Source organism: Onychomys torridus, chromosome 18 (assembly GCF_903995425.1).
Source record: "Onychomys torridus chromosome 18, mOncTor1.1, whole genome shotgun sequence".
In the NCBI taxonomy this organism is placed as follows: domain Eukaryota; kingdom Metazoa; phylum Chordata; class Mammalia; order Rodentia; family Cricetidae; genus Onychomys; species Onychomys torridus.
Window position 1 is genome coordinate 35,246,209 of NC_050460.1, and position 23,022 is coordinate 35,269,230.

The 23,022-nt window shown below is 45.8% G+C and overlaps 1 protein-coding gene across 3 annotated transcripts in view; it reads left to right on the forward strand.

Annotated features, from left to right (window-relative positions):
• The window catches only part of Il1r1 (interleukin 1 receptor type 1), a 70,111-nt gene that overhangs the window by 27,582 nt on the left and 19,507 nt on the right, over positions 1–23,022 (forward strand). The window contains exons 1-3 of one of the 3 annotated variants that reach the window (XM_036167768.1): positions 4,855–4,916; positions 14,624–14,699; positions 19,979–20,042. In XM_036167768.1, the coding sequence (XP_036023661.1) occupies positions 19,985–20,042 (58 nt within the window). In that variant the 5' untranslated portion in view covers positions 4,855–4,916; positions 14,624–14,699; positions 19,979–19,984. Of the gene's footprint in view, positions 1–4,803; positions 4,917–14,623; positions 14,700–19,978; positions 20,043–23,022 lie in introns of those variants that run through there. The other 2 variants (XM_036167769.1, XM_036167770.1) reach the window with 2 other exon arrangements.

Sequence of the window (23,022 nt, forward strand, 5' to 3'; positions counted from 1 at the left end):
CCAGTTAAATAAGAAGTTTATTTGATTGGCCTCAGAAGTCATTTCCACCTCCTTCCTTCTATTGGTTGAGCTAAGCACTAAAGCCAGCCCAGATTCAAGGGAAGGTAAGTAAACATCGTGTATACACTCGGTGGGGAGCAATGCAATGTGGCCCCTCAAAGTTAAAGAGCATTGATTGTCTTTAGTTGACTACAATGGTCATAGTAAATGGAGACCCCATAGAGAAATTACATTTCAGTTATGTTTAGAAGAGACCAACAGATTGAAAGACTCCCAACATGGACGTGTGGGCTTGACAGATGCTTATACAGAAAAGGAACGTAGACATAACTTAGTGACTGTCTATAGACACTTGCAGTGAACAGTGATGGTGGGGCCATTTGGAATCTCCATTTTACAGTAAGTTTAGAGCCTGGGGAGATGCTCAGTCAGTACAGTGTCTGTCTGTCTTGCAAGCACAAGGACCAAATTCAATCTTCAGAACCCAATTTAGAAATACCATGTATTGGGGAGCACACTGAGGAGGTAAAGACAGGTGGGCAGAGCCTGAGGCAGGATGCTCAAGGTTGTCCATTGACCTTCACATTCGTGCACACACTCGAGTACAGAAACTATCCCTCCCCATGAATACACACACAGACATACCACACCCACATACGATATAAAAACATAAAAGGTAAATAAAAGGGGATCTAAAGGGGGTCATTCTCTTGTTGTATGGCATATGACCGAGTCCACGAGTTTCAATAGGCATTTCTTGGGCAACATGGAGAATCATGGGAAACAGGCTACTGGTCCACAAGATTTCAGTTGCTGGCACTGCCTGTTTCTCAGGTTTGAGCAATCCTGAAAGGGACAAATGTTGAGAGGGGGGAGGCGAGGGAGAGGAGGCTGAAAGGCAGCTGAGATAGGAGAGTGCCCCCCACCAATCTGGTTCTGTTCGGTGCATCAGCACAAGGACATGCGTCTCTGTTAATATGTGACATAATCCAGGCACAAAGCCTCTTTCAGCTATTTGCCTTCATTGAGCAAGATTAAACTGCAGCGAAGCAAATAATTGGCTTGTCACATCTGTCCTTCCCCCTCTACTTATGAAGGAAGTTAATAAGAAATGGCTCATTGCCCTGATGTGTGCTATCCATTTACATCACCATCCACCTCCAGTTTGCCTGTGGCTTTCAGCTTGATAAAGGACTGAAAAAAAAAAAATCACAGTACATTAACTAGAAAGACAATCTCAGAAGCCCATGAAAAACTGCTTAGAGAAATGAGTTGGGGGAAAATACTGAACTGCTTAAAACTGAGATGTTTTAGTGACGAGACAGAAGTTCAAAAGTGCCTGTTTGGATGTCGGTAGATGGAAAATGTGTGACGGGAGCAGAGAAACTTGGCTGTACAAGGAAGTCCATCTGGGACAGTGGTTTCAAGTCTGTGCTGTGGTTCTGTGAGAGGTTCCTGGAAGTTCCACAAATAGCAAAAATAGGTGCAGCAAGTTAAGAATCACAGAGGCCCTGCCTGTCAAAACGCAATTGTCTCTAGATGCATATGCGTTTCTCTAGATGTTTCTTATACATTCTCATTCTTTCTGGTGACATGAAAAAAATAATTACTGCTTCAGAGCTGTTTTGTGTTTACTGAGTCAAATCCCAGGATCCTTGTCAGTAACAACACGTTCTTCGTGATTCTTCCCCTTGTCTTGTTCTAACTGGAAGTCATGGGGGGTAGTGAAGGTGAAGGGGACTGAATTGAAGGTTGCTGAGGGTTTCCGACCCACAAGTCATCCTGTGGTTTTACAAACTGTAGCCAAGCCCATAATTTCCTTCCAGCATCATTTTGTACAACTTTTTTTTTTTCTTCCCCTTTTTTGGCTCTTCATTCCTGGTCCCTTGGGAAGGTCTGGAGACTCCTGGATGCATTAGTGAGCATTGCAATGTAACAGAATGCACTCTTTGGCTCAGGCCATGATGGAGTCTAGGGCTGTCAACAGTGTACAACATCGGAGTTAGTGGTGTGTCTCTTGTGGAAACACGTGAACATGCTCAGAACATTTGTGTGGTGCCGAGAACTGAGTGGAGTGACGTAGAGGTGGCTGTCTGTGCTTACCCAGATTCCAGTTGAGGAGCTGAGTAAAATGGCCACACGTAAGTTGTCTGGAGGAAGGGAGCTGAAGGAAAAGGGAGTCAGAGGGAGACTGACTCCCATCATGTCTGAGGGAGGAGGCAGCACCAAGGTCCTGGGTAAAACCTTCCAAGTCGTAAGGTGAGGAGGGAGATCTGTAAATCCTGTCACTTGGAATGCACATTGGAGAGCCCCGCCTGCATGTAGATGCCTGTGTGTCTCCAGGACATGTAGGGTACAGGTAAGTGGAATGGGTCCATACGTAAAAAGAAGAAATCCTATGGTACATGACCTGCTACTTGGAGCGTGTAGGTGGATCATGTGAGTTCAAGTCCACTCAGGACTTCAAGGTCACCCTAGACCACATTGTGAGACTCAAGTGCAAAGAAATTGCAAATTTTACCTCCACATCATTGCACCAATCATTTTTGCTACTTGTAAATTGCTTTGAGATCTTTCAGTACATAAATGCCCAGGCAAGTTTATGTTTACCAACACAAAGCTTCCATATCAATGATTCATATATTCATTTATTTTGTTTGTGACAGTCAGGATAAAACCCAGGGCCTGGCATGTGCTAGGCAAGGGCTCTGCCACCAAGCGACAGCTTGGGTCAACAATTTTGAGATTGATCCACCTGTTTAGCATTCATTAAACTAACACTTATTAAAGGACTGTCATGTGATCCTCCTCAAACCCTTCAGTTTATGTCTCAGAGTGTAAGTCAGTATGCAGACATTGGCATACCGCCTTTGATGTTGAGCTATTCACCACAATAAAATCATGAATCAGCCCGGGAGCCTTTCAATAAATAAATGGATAAAGAAAGAACATATACATAAAATTAAGTATTATTCGGGTATAAAGATTTAAATGTAGCCAGGATTAAATCAGATCTTTTTAGGAAAAAGTGCATAGAATTGTTGATAATAGTGTTAAGCAATACAAACTAGACTTAAAACAAGATAAATATCATGTTTCCTGTTATAAATGAGATATTAAAGAGAAATAAAGAACATGGCCATAGAAGGGAGACTATAAGATATCGGGGTAGGTATGATTAAACTCTTACGTATGTGTGCATTGTTACATTTACCCTATAATTACTGTGCATAGTTAATATGCAGTTTTAAAAAGAGACTGCCACAGTACACCTCTGTTGAAACAGCCATGAGGTGGAAGACTGGGTCTGCCTGCATCCTGAAAGGAGCTGAACAGGGGAGTGACAGGGAAGTTGTAAAAAATACAGATACCAGGTAGCCCTCAGTAATTACAACATGACATGTCTGGTCCTGAGAGGGGTCAAATCTTGTTATGATTGTGAATGTAGTCAAGGCTGTGAGAACCACCTCTGTGGACTACTGACCTAGGGGGCAGTTAATGAATTTGCATAGTGCCATGTCACTGCCAGACTTAAACCTGCTTCTCTGAGAAAAAAGGAACAGTTCAAACCTCCGGAAACAGATGAGAAACTACTGCCCTGCTAGGCCCCAGGCAGCACCTGTGACAAGCTGCTGTGGATGGTCATTCTTTTGTATTCTTCTATTTGAGCATTGCCTCCAGGTGACTTCAACCTTGAGTTTCTGAAGGTGATTATGGGAATATGGCAGGGAATCCAGGGCCTGTCCACCCTGGAAGACCTGCAGGAAATGGGCATGTGCTCCAGAAGGAGCAAGCAATCATTGTTTATTTGCAGTGGTATTGCAGGATGGCCCATTATGACTGGGAAAGAAGCACCCAGCCCTATAACCTTGGCTATTCTTGATTTTTTTTTTTCCTGGGCATGAATTTTTCTTTGCATAGTTAAGTCCTAGAATTAACGGGGTTCTGATAAGGCAGGGGAAAGGGTTGTTCAGCCTGGTGTAGAACAGTAATGTAACAAAGTATAAAGCCTATGCCAGGTTTCATCTGTGCCAGGGTTCATTTAATCTCTACCCCTCCACAAGATGCTGCTGCGCGCCTTTACAACCAAAGAGGAAATCGTGGTATCACAAACTTAGTGACAAGTTCCCAAAGCCAGTTGGAGTCACCTACAGAAGTTGTGCTGGGCACAGAACTGTTAAGTGCTGACCTCCGGATCTGATACCTGGCGGGTCACTATCTCAGATCTTACTCAGGTGGCCCAGGTTGGTTGCTGTGTAGAGGTGAGTTGTTCCAGCTAATTTTGGTGGGAACACCGAGGCTGCTCAGAGGAGCCAAGCGGTTTGGAATCCCCAACCATTCTTTCCCGGATTCGGGACACGTGGCAGGGATGCAAGGACGCTAAGATGCCAGGCAGGGATACAAAGACCCTGAAATTCTCCGCAAGGGATGCAGAGACCCCGGGATGGAATGCCCCCGGGGGTGGGGATGCAGGGGTGAGGGGCTTGCAGAGATTTTGGAACGCCTGGCTGGGGTGTCCAGACTTTGCCATGCCCTGCAGGGACACGACTGTCCAACCTCTCCGGCTCCCAGGGCGGGGCATGGGCACCAGGCCAGCTCGCTTGCGCCTGCGGCTTAATAGGGCCGGTAGTCTCCGCCCGCTGCACGCCCCCGCGGGCCAGGCTGGGAGTGGGAGCAGCGTGCTGCTCGAGCGGACACAGCTCGTTCCCCTCGCCGGGAACCGTCTGGGAGCGCGCAGCTCTGACCGAGAGAGGGGCTCGCCTGCCCCGAGAGCGGCAGGAATGTGACCCTTGAGTGCCGGCACCGGAGCACCCCTCGCGCGCTCCCAGGGCTCCGGTGGCTCCCGGTCTGGGCCGGTTTGGCTCCGAGCTGCTAGATCCCTGCGCACTCCCACTAGGGCACCCGGGCAAGCCCAGGTAGGAGACAACTGGAGAGTTGGGGAGATGGGGTGGCCAGGCCAAGCTGCGGCCTTGACCCTAGTAAACGTCCTTCTTAAGTTACTCAGTAGCCAGCGTGTCAGCGTTCTCCGTGATGAAGGATAAAGGTGATGTGGCAGTTCAGTCTGTCTTCTGTGCGTGTGTGTGTGTGTGTGTGTGTGTGTGTGTGTGTGTTGTGGGCACGAATGTAAGACTAAAGGTCATTTAAGTAATTTGGGGAACTCGCCCAGCTTTCTTTAGGTTTGTTCTAGGTACATGAGTCTCCCTGTGTAAACTGCTCCTATGCCTTGAGATCTGGCCAAGTGTAATTAGCTTGTAACTAACTAAACAAACCCTCTTAGAGGTTAGGGCTCGGAAGAGAGATTTTTAACAAGGCAAGAGGTGAATTCCTTAATCCACCTGGTGGGACGAATCCTCTGGCCAGACAGGTTGATCCTGGGGAATGTAGACACATTGTTTACAAACATGCCCAGAGTCTGACAGTTTATAGGGCCCCTTTTTCCTTCCAGCGGTTCTGTGGGTGAGAAGCCAGGATCACTTTGTTTTATGGCAACTTAGATGGAGGCTATTGTGTTTGAGGACTGGCATCCTCTGGGCTTCAAACCCCTGTGTCTAAAGTTTAGGGGAGGGAGGGAATTGAGAAAGGCTGCCAGGGAAGACAGGGAGACGCCCCTTCCTACCAGGCCTCGCTCTTTGCACGCTTGGGGATGTTCACCAGATGGAGACATCCCATAATTGTGGCTCTGAGGAACATCCTAGGAACTGAGACAACAGAATCTAATCAATTGGGCTACTCCAGCCACGGTAAAAAGGAGCTGAAGTCCATCTGTCATTGGAACTGGTGCCTGAGTCACCCTGGCTTAAGGCCAAGCTTCCGGGAGGTGGATACACCTCATGGAACCCCATGGCTGCGAGCTACGGGAGTCAGCCTGGTGCTGGGAACAAATCCCACCTCTCCTCCCACTTTCCAAGCAGCTGCTGGTCTCTTTCTCTTCTTTGAGCCCTTCTGATTTCTTAACATCCTGCACATTGTATTTTATTTAATATTACACCTCCACAACCTAAACTAACTGCTGAGCTAGGTGGAAACATGATGTCCATTGAGATGGGATCTGACTTATTTTCAGTGTGGGCTAACAGCCATTCTGGTGCCCAGTAAGTACTTGCCAGTAGGCTCACCATCGGGTTGGCCAGTGTGCAGTTCAATAAAGGATGTTGGCTCTAAATTCTCATACAGCCTTGGCGAGGAAGGACCAAACTTCCCCTTTCTCAGACTCTGCTGAACCCCTGTGTTGTAATGAGGCATGAAAGTACTCTTTATGCTCCTGAGGCACATAACATCTTCTGGTAAATCCTCTTCCCTGCTGAGACACTGCTTACTATTAGCTTTACTCATTTATCAAGCAAATATCTACTGAATGCTACTAATGTGCTAGGCACTGGGAGGAAGCACTAAAGAAAGTGATGTAGATAAATGAAAAATCCCTGTCTTCTCACATACGTGGGCTCTCTTGGCAAGTTAGAAAATATCAGAAGGTGCGCTCTCTCTCTCTCTCTCTCTCTCTCTCTCTCTCTCTCTCTCAGACAGTACTTTGAAATTTGCCACTTTGCAAAGAGTGTAGGTCTGGGTAGACTGTAGGACACAGTGAGCATTGCCAGTAGAGGGGGGTGTGGAGGCAGTGGTCGTAAGCACAGTTCCGTGGTTCTCTAAGGAATAGCAGGGGTGCTCAGACTCGTGAGCCAGCCAAACAAGAGAACCAGGGTAGATTGGGAACCTGCATATGGGAGGTGTGAACAGGGAGTGTGTCTTCGCCTGCACAGAGATTCTAGAGAGGGAACTTCTTGTTAATGAGCTGGGCAAATCTGGACCATTGCAATGAGACAGCTATGGCAGAGGGTCTAGTGTAGGGTAGAGCATAGGTCCTCAGAGTCTTGTGCTGTAGGATGGATGAGTCTATAATGAACTTGCCACTTCAAAGGAGAGAAGTTGTCAGGAGCCCTGACTCACTGGCCATTACCTGCCCTACAAGTGCTACCCAGGTGTCATTAAAAGCTGGCGCTTGGCTTGCGTTTTCCCCTCTGTGTGGTTGTGAAGTGGTTAGTGGTACAGGAGAAGGATCTGCAGCATTGGCAACTTCACCCTCCTCTCCTTGCCTGCTCTGGCCTCCGGAGGTGCCAGCGGATTCCTAGCCACACCTAGTATAGGAGAGTGGGCAGAGGGGCCCTGCCAAAGAGACCTGTCACCAGGTGTTGAAAGTCCCTGAAGATTTTCCAAGTCCCTGGTCACTCACTACCTTTGGATTCTGCGCTGTCTCCTCCTTGTGTGTGTCCATTGGCACACAAGTGACAGAGTAACTGAGACATTTTTCTATCTCATCTGTTTGGGAAAGGATTTATACAATGTCGTTAATTAAAATAGAATGAGAGGGAAGCAAATATGGAGTCCACAATGACTAGAAATGTTTCAAATGACCCGGGAAGCTGTCAGTGTCTTCAAGATAAATGGGAAGTATTTGGGGGGAAATAAAAGGATTCTTGGTGTAAAGTGGGGTTGAAACCTTCATCTGGTTTTTATTAAAGGAATAGGAAGAGCAAGGCTAGCACCTCTTGAAGTTCCCCATTCCACAAGTGCAGGTTGGTAGCTATAGTCCAGCTTGGCGCAGAGCTAACAGAAAGGGACTAGAGGGCCCAGCTCTGCACACCCGACCACTTCGACTCAGGTCACTCGAAAGTCCAGTATCGACTCCTAGAGGGAGTGCCCCAAAAAGTGAGGGGCGTCACTTTCAGTCAGGGCTTCTTATCTCACCAGCTATCCGATACTTCTGTGTGCAAATATTTTTAAATAATCCGTTTGCAACTCCAAGATGATATAATACAGTTTAGTGGACAGCAATTTTAAAAATAGTAATATAATGTCTAAATGGAAAGAAGAAGTAAAAGCAGTTTCTATTAAACTTATGTGTTTCAGGCTGCCTATGCTTGGGGCGTAGTTGGTAGTTTTTACTGTTTTAACTCTTTTAGCTCCCAAATAAATACACAGAGAGACTTATTATCACTTGTAAATGCACGGCTTAGCTTGGCTTATTTCTAGCTAGCTTTTCTTAAACTATCCCATCTACCTTTGCCTCTGGGCTTTTATCTTTATCCTATATACCTTTCTTTACTTATTACTCCAGGGCTTGCTGGGTAGCTGGAGTCCTTCTCCTCTCGTTCCTTGATCTCCTCTCTCAAATTTCTCCTTCTATTTATTCTCTCTGTCTATCAGCCCCACCTATCCTTTCTGCTGCCTTTTTATTGGCCGCTCATCTCTTTCTTAGACCAATCAAGTGTTTTAGATAGGCAAAGTGACACAGCTTCACAGAATTAAACAAATACAGCAAAAAGAATGCAACACATCTTTGCATCATTTAAACAAATGTTCCACAGCATAAACAAATATAACACATCTTAAAATAATATTCCACAACATCAGCATAAGGATAGGCAGCGCTTTATATAAGTTGGCCACAGAGTAGCGTGGGTGCAAACTCAAGTCTTCAGGGGAACAGGTGAGCTGGTGGCCACATGAATACCTTTAACAGCTTCTTGACTCAGTCAGGGTCTCAGTGTAGTGAGAGGTGAGTCTTCTTAGTTATTCCAGCAGTTATAAGCATTCCTAAGTCTTTCAGTATGTATGGAAATTGTTCCTACTCTGCATTTTCTATAGATGTGAGATGGAGTTGGGGTTAAGCTCAAAACACCAGATATATTTTCTGTTGCTGTGTCTGGGGATGACCTGGTGGTCGTGAAGGACAGGGATCAAGTCTTCATGAACTGGACTGCCTTGAACTGGTCCAGATTATAGCATTGGATAGTCACCCAAAGTGTCCCCTGCCACATCCTGCATGTCTCCAGGGACTTGACCTAACTAGGTGGGGGGTTGAAGAAAGGACAGACATACATACAGAGAAGCCGGGACTGGGTGGGCTGAGCTCTCTGGATGATGGAGAAGCCCCATTCCCTCGGAAGCTCAGAGTGTTTATTATAGATAGTTGAACCGAGAGGTGGAGTTATTGTATACAGCTATACACAGAGGAAGGGTTTATTGTATATGGATAAACAAGGAGGAAAGGTTAATATAAGCAGGTTCCATTGGTCTTCATAGGATCAGTCTCTAAAGCGGAGCGGTCTTCAGGCTGTAAACATCCAGAGGGGGAAATCTATGATGGATATTTTCTGCACACATTGTCAACATTCACACTTGGACCCAGGAGGGAAGGCTTTGCTATTTTTCTTAGCCTGGGGTAGGCTTTGTTTTCCTGTGGATCTAAGACATTGGGATCCTTGACCTAGCTTTGCCAGTGTTGACCACAAACATTCACTCAGGACTTCACTTGCTCCCTATCTTTCTCTTCAGCATAGCTTCTGGAATGCTCTCCCAGGGCCCTGCCTACCATGTTGAGAACCACCGCCTTCTCTGTATGACTAGGTAGTGGTGATTAGAGCACTTGTGAGGATGGGGAGCCTGACATATCCCATGTACTAGTAGATAAACTGTAGTAATAGTATAGAAGCTAGCTGTCTAGGATGCATTTCGCATGAACTGTAGGGATTATATGTAAGGGCAACAATAGAAGTCAGAATAATGGGCATCATGCACGTGGGGCTGACCACTGAGGAGCACAAAGGACTTTGGGAGTTGATGAAAATTGAAAATACAGGATGTCTTCCTGGTATCTAGAGTTGTTCCGGTTTGTGGGACTGAGCACCTAAGGCATCCATGTCTGCTCTATATGTTACCTCAGTAAAACAGTACATAAGAGAAAACACTGAAAATTCTAAGGAAGCATGCTGCATCATTTGGCTATCTGTAGATCCTCAACTAAGAGTCGGCGCTGGTCTCACCCACACTGGCCTAGTCTTGATGGTAGTTTCTTGTGACAGTAGCTGTGTCTCTGCCTCACTTTCCCCTTTTGTCCCTAAACCCATGTGCCTTAGTTTTTACAGGCCATCTTGTAGCTTTGAGCCTTGCACAGCTGAGTATTGACATTTTACTGTAGCACATGAAACCTGTTGGGCAATTTTTACCTTATCTTCATCTTTATACATCCTCTGTGATTAAAAAGATAATCCTTCCCCTCTTTGTGTGGGTAAATAAGCCAAATCAATTTACTCTGATTGAAAATTGCAGGTCTTGATGTTCATTGGGGTTTCCAGGAAGTGAGTCTCTTCGGTCCCTTCTTGTGTGTGAGGCTTTGCTGGCTTGTAGTTTTGTAAAGCTATTTCTCCAGTGGTTCCAATGGTTCCCAAGGTCAGAGTGTCTGGGTGTGACTCTGTCTGTTACTAAATTTTGTAGAATGGAAATCACTTAGTGCAGACCACAGAGATCCCCAAGTGCTCTTTCTCAGCCTGAGTCTGGGCACTCCTAAAGAGATGGACTTTTTAGAAGTTAGTATGAGGTACCCTATGTTGTCCCGAGGGTCTGAGCTTGTGGGACTTGATGTTTCCATGTCTCATGATTGGGAATTCTGGGATGATAAGGGACATTTACTTAAGAGAACATCACTTAAGATGTTCAACATGAAGACTGACCTGGAGAAATCAAACCCGATACTACAAAGTAGCTTACCTCATGGGATATTTCTCTGAGTTTTCCTTGGAGGCTCTTTCCTTTCCTCTCAATACACACCCACCTCTGTTTCAGTATAAAAATCATCTCCTTGGGTGAAACTGATGACCTCAATGGGATAGACTTGGGTCACTTGCATGTCTATAGATTTTATTGGAAATGTACCCTTTCTGGTTTCAGAATCAAGGGCTCCTGTAAGCGTAGGATTGTAAAGTAGTTTCTATGGTTGTGTAGTTTTGTGGCTTTGTGAGTTTCTTTTAGCCTTATTTTTCACACTGACCTTTTTGTTAAGTTTGGCAACTGTTGAGAATCTGGTTGAATGCTAATAACAAAGGGGGCATCAGGGGGGAGCATCATTAGTATGGACTTATTTCAATGTCACAACCCATCTTTTTTAGTAGACACATAGGCAATAACGCTTCACAAGCTGGGGAACATGCTTAAACTCTTGCTTTTTTTTCAATTATGACCAAATTAGAGGGAGCTGAGTTCTCTAAATATTTCTCCGTGTATTAAATCTACACATAAATTCATGTGTGAGAGATTACAAATGTGTTACAGATGCTGTGGCTCTAGGAGGCATTGTTTGGAATGGTAGACTAAATGTGGAATGTGTGTGCTGTGGTTTGAGTGTGGTCACCAAAGTTCACAGGTGTGAAATGCACTCTCCAGTGCAGCCGTGTTAGGCAAGACTCACAGGAAACAATTAGGTCTTGAAGGCCCTGTTCTCAAGAATGGATTAATGCCAGTATAGGGAGAGTGAGTTCATTATTGCAGGAGGGGGTTGTTATAAAAGTGAGTTCAGCCCTCCCTGGCTTGCTCACTCCTGCCCTTTCTTGCCCTTCCACATTCTGCTTTCCCCATTCTGCCATGGACAGCCCAGCACCGATGCCAGCACCATGCTCCCAGACTCCAGGACTGTGAGCCAAATATTTTGCTGTTCATTTCAAGTGGCTTGGGGTCATAGCAGTAAATCAAACAAAAAAGTAAAACAAACAAACAAAAAAAAACACACACACACACACACACACACACAGAGAGAGAGAGAGAGAGAGAGAGAGAGAGAGAGAGAGAGAGAGAGAGGATTTCCTTTATAAATTTCAGATGTGGAACTTGGCTTCACCAGGCCTGTAGAAGAAGCAAGGACTTGTTCTTGCTTTGTGTCCCCACTCCTGGGTCTCTGCTGAGGTTTGGCTTCCTTAGAATTGCCCCTAGAGTCCCCCAAAGTCCAGTGATTTGTGCAGATCTGCTCTGTAACTCATGAGCCACGTCCCTTGTCATAATGAAGAGTCTATAAGGCCAAAAGGAGAGGCCCACTAGAGACTTGACCACCAGCACTTGCCTCTTGATCATGCTTCAGGTTCTCAGGTGCCCTGGGATTCTTTCCCCAACTATCTGGACTCCAGTTCCATGGCTGCCAAAGACTGTCCTGAGTGACCTTGGGGGACTCCACTTCTGGTATGCCTGCTTTGGGGGCCCTGGGGAAAGACTGTGTATAGAAGGGAATAGTACCTGCATGTAGAGACTAGGGTGTCAACTTGTGCGTGTGCTCAGAGCCCCTCATAATGTGGAAAGAGCTGGATGGAGAGAGGGGTTGAGAGTAACCAGAAATAGTATAGGTTACTGTTGGGCCTGCTCTGGGAAGATCCTGCTCCAGGGCCAGCACAGCCTGTTCTGGCACACCGAGCCCAAGTCCCAGGACAAGCTTCCCCCAGCAGCAGTTAGCAGTTTCCTCTGTGGTGGACCCACACAGTGTGTGTCCTCAGTGCATCTGACAGAGCCTGTGTCCAGCTTCTGTCCTGGAAGGCAGGATTCACAGTGTGGGGAATTCCTCAGGAAGAGGAGGAGAATTCAAGTTCATGGGAAATTCCTCATTCATAAGAAAGCATCTAATAGATTCAGTATGGACACATACAAGAAAAATACCCTCTTCAGGCCTGTACTTGCCTTGAGGGAAATGCTGGGGCCCACAGCTGTCACCTTCCTTGGGCCTGCATTGGACAAAGGAGATCTTGCAGAGTGAGAAAGTGGCTCAGCCCCTTTCCCTTCTGACCCCTGGGATGAGGGACAGCACACTCCCACTTGCTGCTGGCTCATCTATCCTTCACAGCACTTGTCACGGCCACTACCCTTCTTGGGAAGGGGCTTTTGTTGGGAATCAGTAATGGTCATATTGATTCTTGTACTTATTTTCTATTTTTCATAATTTAGTTCACATGTATGCTTCTCGGGCTGAGTCTAGTACTATGTGTTAGGCTGCAACTGTTGCTGTAAGGGAATACCGGAACCTGGATAATCTGTAAACAATAGTTTGTTTAGGTTAGAAGGCCAGGTGGCTACATCTGCCGGCGGCCTCATGATTCCCCCTAGCATAGCAGATGCAGGGAAGGAAAAGTGGGTGCTTGTGGAAGAGACTGAGTAAGAGGTGGACTGGCTCTTTTAACAGCCTGCTCATGTGGACTTCAAAGATGGCAGGTCAGGGTTTCCTTCCCCCCCCCCTTCCTCTCTTCTACTAGTATTTATCACACATGGCATACATAAGCTGTGAAGGATGGGGCCTTGCTCATAGGAATATGGGGCGGCGGGGGGTGGGGGGTGGGGTGGGGTGGTGGTCTGTCCTGTCCTGCTTCCTCTCATCTCAAGTGGAGAAGACTAGTCATTGGCATGCTAGCTGAGTTGCCTCAGCTGCCCAAGGCCCCTGTGTGTTGTGCCATGGAGATGCTGTGTAACTTGTCCCTGGCTGTGGAAACGGGGTAGCTGGGAGGGCCTAAGGACAGTTTTTGATCAGAATCAGTTCAGAGCTGTCATAAGTCTCTCAGCTGCTGCTAAGGAGAATTGAAGAGATGCATCCAGGGGCAGAATGGCGCAGGTACTCAGGACCAGCAACCAAGATACCAGCTGTGAAGGACAGGCAGGTTGACATCATCCCCGGAGTCAAGACAGGTGGGGGTGAGCCAGGCGATGTGAGCTAGAGATCCAAGGGTCCTTTGCCTGAAGAAATAAGGAGCGCTGTTGGCTTGGGCAATGTTTCCTAGGAGTGGTGATATCTTTACTGAAGTGCTGGTGTTTCAGTCAAGGGGAAGAAACGGTGTAAAAAGAAAGGTAGGAAGGGGAGCAGGTTGGAGTGAATGGGGAGTTGTCTTTGCAGAAGGTCCCTAGTTTTACCCATTGTCACCCTTTTCCCCCTTCTTCCCCTTTTGTGAGCCACCCTGTGATACTTTCTCTGTGGTTCCCATCAGCTATAGTTATTTTTGAGGCTCCTGGGGATTAGGGAGGGCATAGTCCTCTGGCTAGGAACAGGAAGATCTGGAATGTTCTCTTTGATTTTACCCTTAATAGGACCCATGATAATGCACCACTGTGCCTCTGACAACTCAGTGTGCTGCTGTGTTCTATCTCCTAAGGTATGACTCATAGTTTGGGATTTGGTGTATTTAGTCTACACAAATGTTTAGCATGGATTTGGTTGGTCTGTGTCAGTGGTGGACATTAAAAGGTCCCACTAGCTTTTTATAGGCATAAGGAAATGACTCAGACATGAAAAAAAAAATAGACTCAAAAATACTAGAGGAAACTGCAGAAATACATAATGAGTGGTGAATACCAGAAAGGCAATCATAAACAGCTTTTGGGGAATTATTTTAAATTCTGTAATATGGGGGGCAGGCATATGGATGTGTTTGGTTTAAGGAAAAAACATATGTTTTCAAAAGCTAATGTGCTTACTCTTAAAGGGGAACTTTCCATGTTTTTTCTTCAGGCATGTGACTAGTCCTTAGCTCTGTTTTCCACCAGTACTGAGACAGTCATCCCCAGAGGGATTTTATCCATTTCTGAGTCCCGCTGACTGGCAGAATGCACAGTACAGTACATGCACTTGACCCTTTGTGTGTCAAGTGCCATATTCCTGGCTCCTTTGACTTGTTTCCCTAAAAGTACTCTGTCCTAAAGGACCATGGGACATAGACTTTTTGACTTTTTGTGAATATATAATACCTTTAGACTCATCTTGGGGTGCTGGTGGCCCTGGGGCCCTTTCCACCTGTCCATTCAATATACCTATGTTCTTCTTCCCCAGGTAAACACACCCCTTAAAGATGCTCACTCTCTCCTGAGAAGCAGGACGGCTCATATAGGAAGCAGCCTTTTTCCAGGTAAGAGGCTGGGTCACTGCAGCATTCCTTAGTCAGTTTTCATAAGCCATCAAAGCCTTCTAACCCCAGCTGCAGGCAGTCTTGGGTCAGCTCCCTCTGTGTGCAAAGATGTTTTCTGTCACATTTTTATTGAGGGACAGTGGGTTGTTGTTTTTTTTTTTTATCAGATTAGGTGTTTTTTTTTTTTTTTTTTTTTTTTTTTTTAATGGAGGCACAGAATTTGGACACAATGAGGTAATGTGAGACCGGAGGATACAGTGTTTGGTGGAATAAGACAAGGAGCATGTGATCTCACACATAGGTGGAAGGAAGTTCAAACAGTTGATGGCAGAGAAGAAGAGCAAGGCAGTAGACACTAGAGGCTGGAGAGGGAAGGGAAGGGGAGCAGAGAGGGAGGGAGGTGCTGTCAGATTTTTGAGGGAGTCTGTGGCCCTAGGGCCCTGCTGTCCCATGGCAGGTCATTGCTGACCTTCTTCTTCAAGCTATCTGATTGAAGTGAATTTCGAGTTAGGGGGCCAGAGCCCTCTCAGAACATTCGGACCCCTTTCACCCCACCTTCAAATTCCTAATCTCTGTTGGAAAGAACACTCCTGGCCTCCTCCCGAGGAGTCCAGGGTTAGTGTTGGTACCGGAAGCTTATTTGGGTCATGTCAGAGCATTTTGTGTCTCAACCCAGCTCATCTACCTTGCCTACCCAACCCTCAAGAGAATCTGACCTTCAGCTACCCTCAGTCTCTCTTCCCTGCCTATCCCCTCCTGCTGCTCATCTGGGCCTCCAAGAGGTCCGTTCTCCACACCTTTCCTCTTGTCTCTAGCTTATTTTCCACACAGTGGTTAAAATCTCCATAGAATGTCAAAATGTAGCCATAGCCTACTCTACTGGGTAAAATCTTTAAGTGACTTTCTGCCATATGCAAATTAAAATCCAGCCCCTCAGTGCACCCCACCCCACCCCACCCCCGTTGTAGACACTCACCCCCCTCCTTTCCAGATGCAGTTGATGACACCTGTCTTCCGCTTATGTTCCATAATGAAGGCATTTCTTAACACCCTTCTTTACTCCCACAGGCCAGCTAGGGCCCTGTCTCCTGTCACTCTTGTGTGTGGGGCGGGTCTCATCCTGCAGGCAGGAGACCTGGTGGAATGAATATGGATACACTCACTTCCCCCGTAGCCACCAAACCCCATGAGCCGGTCCCTGGGTCATTACTCCTGTTTCTTTGCCCAGAACCAGGTGTGGACATGGGCTCTACTATACAGCTGCTGAGCAGGGCAGTGGGGATAGAAAGGCATGAATGAAACTTTAAATCTTCTGTCCAGACTTGTCATGGCAGCGTGGGTGCTGGTGATAATGGCAGAGGGAGGCCTTTGCTACACGTGGTTTCCATATGGCAACTCATTTCGCCGTCATCACAGCACTCAGTGACAGATCCCATTATCAGCTCCAGTTGTCACATGGGGGAACTGAGGCACAGAAGCTGAGCTTGTCCAGCATCCCACCTCTGTGGGGAAGCTTGCCTTGGGTAGTCTTTTAACTGCTGGTCCTGAAATGTCTAGCCTAGGCCGTCTCCACCTTGGATTTTAACATTATTGTTGATGGACATAAGGGATTGGTGCTGATTTGGGGTGGTGTCTGTTTGCTTGTTTGGGCTTTTGTTTTGCCCATTTGTTTTAGGGGTGCAGTTACTCTGTGTCATTCAGGTTGACCTCAGACTCATGACTCCCCAGCCTAGTTTGCCCGGTGGTGGGATTACAGGTGTGTGCCACCATACCTAGCATTTGTTGGTTTTTCTTGGGAGCACAGTGGGTGTCATCTCAAGGGCTTGTTTTTCAGCCCACACCCACTTCTGATCTCCTCACTCATTTAATACCCCACCCTGCTTGGTGTGGAACCTTGACCCCCAGGTCCTGCTGCCAGATAAGGACTCAAAAACCCTGCAAAGGGTTTCCTCACATCCTGCTTTGGCTTTTATTTTTTCCCTAGAGCAGGATAGAGGTAGATGGAAAACTTGTCTCCCTGCCTCTCCATCACTTAGTAAACCACTAGGGAAGAAACTGTTAAGGATGGCTCATCTGCAGTTAACCTAGAATTCCAGCTTGAGAGCCATACACTGTAAAAGGGCAGCCCAGCATATTTTTCTTCTTCTGCCTAATAAACAAACAAGCCTGATCTTGTACCTGAGTGAACTGGCAGCCGGCAGCATGCACATAATTTATTTATAAACACCCTTGTTGATACTAAGATGACTGAGTGAATAGCCAGGACTTGGTACTGAGGAGCACATTAACCCCTTCTTTTCTAAGACTTCATACACACTTCCATATGCTCACAGAAGGAGGTAAGAAGCCAGGCCACAAGCTTCCAAATCTCCTATCGTATTTCATAATCTGAATCTAGTTTAGAATAAATACAGCAATAGTACTATTAACCTACATTGTGGTAGATGACCGATTTTTATGGTGAGGGATCAGAGTTACAGGCTATGTAAGGAATGCAGTCTTACTGCTTTAGGGTAGCTCTCAACAAGGCTTAAGCCAGGCTCAAGAATCAACATCCTGGTGTTGGAGTTACAGCCACAAGTACTGAATGGGTGTGTCTTAAAGGTTCAGATAAAACCTGTCCCCCATCAGTCTTCATTTCAAAAGTATGTTGTAACATTTGTATACTTTCTAATGCAATTTCTCAAGTAGAACATTTTCCAGCTAATCTTCAAGTCCTCAGACATTTAGTCCCCAGAAGTGTTATCTTAGTTAAAGGACTTTATGTTTCACACTTACAGCTACAGGTAAAAATATAGACACATTTAGTGTCTCATAAAATGAAAGGCAGTTTTTTGTTGTTGACGTTGGTGTTACTGTGTTGTGTTGTTTTGTTTTTTCCCAGCAATGAGTTTTGTAGTCTGCCCTGGACATTGCCCAGAATTGCGTTGAGGATTCAGCTGTTTATTTTGCTCCTTCTTTTCTCCTTCATTCCTTGAGGCTTTATTAAGGACTTCTAGGTTTCAAGCACAGTGTTACATGCTGCTTTCCATCCTAGGTTAAGTGGAAGACTATGCTTAGGGCATAGCAGGCATATGTTGCTGGGAAAGCCCAGAGCACGAAGCCAGGCAGGAGCTCTGGGAGGCCTCTAGCCCTAGGGTGCTGAGCTCTGATGGAGAAGGAGCCAGTGAGTGAAAGGGTAGAGGAAACAGTTAAGTACAAGGCTAAGAGGCTGGAGCACGTAATGGAGGCTGCTGTGGAGTGAGCTGGGGAAGGGAGGGACATTGAGTAAAGCTAAGAGAGCCAAGAACAGAGCAGCCCTATGCTTGGCGAGGGAGCAGGATTCTTCTGCATGCACTGGGAGCCTAGGGGAGGTGTTGAGTAGTTGATCTGATTGGCATATAGAAACCCACAGGCAGAGAGACAAATAAGGAGCCTGGTGTTGCAGTGAGTCCAAACAGGGCTTGAGTGAAAGCAGCATTACAGGGGTTTTGAATAAGCTGGGGGGTGAGGGGTGTCAGTGATGAAGAACACCAACTGAGAGAGTGTCCTGGGGGTAGCTGCTTCAGGATCAGAGCCCAGGTCTCTTTTAAGTGTAGCTGCTTCAGGATGAGAGCCCAGGTCTCTTTTAAGTGCATGCTTAGTAGGTCTGGAGCCCTGGGTGGATTTGTCTAAAAGCCCGCTGGAGACATGAGGTGAAGTCTCATGTCCTAACTTAACTGAATATCATCATGAGGCACCTGTTGAGGAGAACAAAATAAGTAGAGAAAGGAGACGATTTGCAAGTTTACTTCATTTGGGACTTGAGAGGTGGTAGGCAAAACTGTGAGTCTGGTGGTGTTCTTTGCATTAATTTGATATTGTTTGAAGGACTGTGTTTTGTAGATGAGGTGCTGGGCATGTCCTGAAGAAGGTTAGGCAGGTAGTTAATCTGGTGACACTCCCTGCCATATAGATGGGCTAAGGCCCAAGTAATTAAAATAGCCAAGGTATGAAATCAGCCTAGGTGTCTATCAACATGGATAACACACATGTGGTACATGTACACAAGGGAACATTATTCAGTCATGAAAAAGAACCAAGTTATAATCATCTGCAAAAAAATGGATGGAACAGGAGAAGCTCCTATTATCAGAAAGATAGGCAAATGTGTTTTATTTCATATGCCGGCCCTAGCAAAAACCCATATATGACATGACAGGAGAAGTGGGGGGTTTGGAGGGAAGATAGAGTGGGAAGGAGCCAGGTGGGGGTAATGAAGGCTACATGGGTCAATGTACATGATACATGTGACGAAAATGTCATGAAACTCAACAGTTCATAAATCGAATACATAACGATAAGAATTTTAAGAAAAGAGTAAGTCATCAGGACCTCCATTTAATACAGAGCCCCAATGCTAACCACCATCTAAGGACATGCTGGTGAGGCCTTCGGATATATAGAAGCAATGGTGCTTTTTTTTTTTCCTTTGTGAAAAGATTCACACATGTTCATCATAGACCTTCTGGAAAGTATAAAAATCCCCAGTGAAGGGGAAGTCCACCCAAACCACAAGAATAAATGCAGCTTTAATATATTGATATGATTTATTTTAGTCATTTTGGGGCACATCTCCATGTATTATGTTGTACAGGCAATTGAATATTGGGTTTTTCAAGAAAGGCATGACTTGAGTATGGGAAATACCTTCTGGGTGGAGACAGATGTACAAAGGTAAAGATGGCTACCTTGGGTTTAGTGAGTTCACTTCCATCTATCCCCATGGGAGATTGGCTCCACAACTGCTGTAGATATTGAATTACGTAGGTGCTCAAACACCCTCTACATCCGCCCATGTACTTTTATCATCCAGTGTCATGGCCACAGCTGTTCTCCTGTGTCCTAGAGACTGACAATATCCTAAAGGCCATGCATCTTGAGCACAGAAGTACAGTCTTCCAATTGTTTAGCATGGCAGTTGGTTGGATCTGTAGATGTAGTGCCCATGGGTGTAGAGATCTGGCCGTAGTCTATGTTGATTGTAAAATGTGTTCTAAGGGGATCCAAGCAGAATATAAGACTAGAAATGTCTTTGGGGAAAGACACTAGAAATGCTTGAAATATTAACTTGCCCCCAGTTCTGTCACACACACACACCCTGACTTTCTAACTAGAAGCCTAACATAACTTGGAATGGTAAGGAAGGCTCTTCCATGTGACCTGAGGGGTTATGGGTGAGGACAGGTGAGGGTCAGGAAACCTAGAGATTTGCTAGGTCACTAACGCTCTGTCTTCCTTCCCTTCTTCTGTTTCTCCAGGAGAATATGAGAGTGCTACTTGGGCTCCTTTGCTCCATTGTCCCTCTGCTTTCACTGGAGACCGGTGAGTCCGATGTTTCCTCTGCTCTGCCATCTGCAGGCAGACCTGAGGGAGAACACACAACAGTGGTCTAGCAGAGTCATGTTCTTTTCTGTTTTCAGTTTACAGCTAGGACGTGGACTTTCCTGGGCCCAGAACTGCCCATATGAATGTCCTTTTCTGCATCTTCATCTCTCATTCTATGCCTGGTATTTAGGGAAACTGAGGCCAGTGCAATTAAGAGCCCAGGGTCTTGTCTCTAGATTTGGAGTAAGATCTCCTATCTAGGGCTCCAGGTCTAGTCCAGGCCTCCCATCACCTCAGTGCTCATGGGACTGTGTAAGGCCTGCTTATCCTGGAGTAGATGTCAAGCACTATCCATGGACCCGTTACTACTTGTTTGTATTTTCTTCCAGTTCCTTCATATTCTGTTTCTCTTCTTTATTTCTTGCCTTCACAATGTGTCAGCTGGTAGGGGCTAAAACTGTAGCAGTGACTAATCTGCATAGAGGCAGCTGCTTACAGGTGACATTCCTATTGGGAGAGACAGGACACAATTGTGTAAATCATGTATTAGTGTAGATAAAGTAGGCAGAAACATTAAGAAAACAAGGAATACTTGGCAGATGGGAATACACAAAAGGTTAAGTTTTCCATACTGTATTTGGCCACAAAAATATCTCAAAACTAAAAGGTTGATTTTTGAGTAGACCCTGAAGTAGGGAAGAAAAGAAGCTATGTAGATTCCAGGCTAAGGGAGGAAAGTATCGTTGGCAGCATGTGCAAAGGCCCAGAGGTTAACAGCAGCTAGTGTGAGAGCAGAGAGACCAAATGAGGTCACTCAATGTGGTAAGGAATGACAGTATCAAGAACTGAGGCCTGGCTTCCTCTAGCGTGATTCGTGGTCAAGCTTTCAGTGGTCAGAGAACTAGTAAAAGTCTGCCCAGAAATCTGGACAGCGAAGTAGAGAAAACGTTTCAGGATGAGAGTCTATAATAGGAACGTGTCCAGGGCAGATGCACCCAGTCAGATGGTATCTGTGAGTGATTACATTTTGCAACTTCCAAGTTTGTGCATGTATCATTTCAGGGATAATCACTCTGCATTGGATAACCAATAATGGGGCTCAGCCTTGGATGAGGCCAAATCCCCCCTCTCACAGTCAGTTATCTGTAGTTCTTGGTCTAGGGATAGGACCCCATGAGATGTTCTCCTTCCAAGTTAATATACCCATTGATGTTGCCATTGTTCTGGTTTATGCAGCCATTTCTAGGGGAGACAGTTTCACAGCAGGCTTCCTGGTATTCTGGCTCTTGTAATCTTCCTGCCATTCTCCCTCCCTGTACCATAGATGCAAACGCTGTGGTGTAGATGTGTCTTTTGGGGCTGTGCTCCTCATCACAGTCCGTTGATCTCTGCATTGTGTTCTGTTGTGATTTTCTGTGATGGTCTCCATTTGCTGTAAAGAGGCTTCTTTGATAAGGGGTATGGTAGAGACACTTACCTGTCAGTATGCACATATGAATTATTAGAATGTACTTAGGAATTATGCTGCTCTAGCAAAGTGGCTTTATACTCATCATTTTTGCAATTTTGCAACAAATGATGAAAAAAGAGAGAAGTTACAAGCCAAAAACTACTTGTGTGCTTAAAAACAAATCTATTTAAATTACTTATTTGCACAATTAGGAAACCAGAGTGTTGTTTTCTGATTTGTTTACTGGCATTCTTGATTTCTTGGTGTGGATGTGATTTGCTGTCTAGGTTAGGCTATCTCAACCTGAATGACCCTCTCTGAGGTGTTTTTGTTGTTGTTGTTTTTGTTTTGTTTTGTTTTTTGTTTTTTGTTTTTTGAGACAGGGTTTCCCTGTGTAGCTTTGGGCCTTTCCTGGAACTCACTTGGTGGTCCAGGCTGGCCTTGAACTCACAGAGATCCGCCTGGCTCTGCCTCTCGAGTGCTGGGATTAGAGGGGTGCGCCACTACCGCCCGGCATTTGTTTGTTTTTGAGACAGGGTTTCTCTGTAGCTTTGGAGCTTGTCCTGAATCTCACTCTGTAGACTAGGCTGGCTTCAAAATCACTGAGATCCGCCTGGCTCTGCCTCCCGAGTGCTGGGATTACAGGTGTGCGCCACCACCGCCTGGCCGAGGTATTTTTTTTTTTTTTTAATTAAAAATTTTAATAGAGGACTCATGTTTTTGATGAATTGTCCTAATCTTGGTTTAATCTTAAATGTCTTCATTTCTCCTTCATTTTGATATGTCGTCTCACTTCCTCCTGGCCCTGGTGGGTTCTGAGAAATAATCACATTTAATGAAGAGCTCCTGAGTATAACAAATAGCTGTTTCTTACCGCATCTGAGGTTCCCTTCCTTTCTATGATTGGACTCTGAAGTACCTAGGTAGATAGGTAGATGTGTCTTTTACTTTATTCTTGTGGTAGTTTTTTAAGCTCATTGGTTGTGTAGATTAATGTGGATTTTTTGGGGGGAGACATTATTTCTTCATGTATTTTTTACCGACCATTCCTTTCATCCTGGGATTCCATTATGTAATGTCAGTTTGCTCTAGGAGCCACAAGACGCTCAGTTGATTTATTGTTGTTTGCAAGTTTCTTTTGCTGTCAATGTACATGTGTTGTTCAGCCCTTTACATGTGTTGTTCAGCCCTTTGGAGTGAAATAGTCTTCATGTTAGTTAGGGGATTTTTCCATTGCGGAATTCCAGTTAGTTCTAGTTCCCTCCTCCTCCTCCTCCTCCTCCTCCTCCTCCTCCTCCTCCTCCTCCTCCTCCTCTGTCTCCTTCTCCTTCTCCTCCTCCTCCTCCTCCTCCTTCTTCTTCTCCTCTTACTCTTCTCTTCCTCCTCTTCTTCCTCATCCCCCCTTTCCTCTTCATCCTTCTCCCCTCCCCCCTTCTTCCTCCACCCCCTCCTCTTCTTCCTCCACCCCCTCCTCTTCTTCCTCCACCCTCTCCTCCTCTTCTTAATTAATGTTCTCCTTGGTAAGAC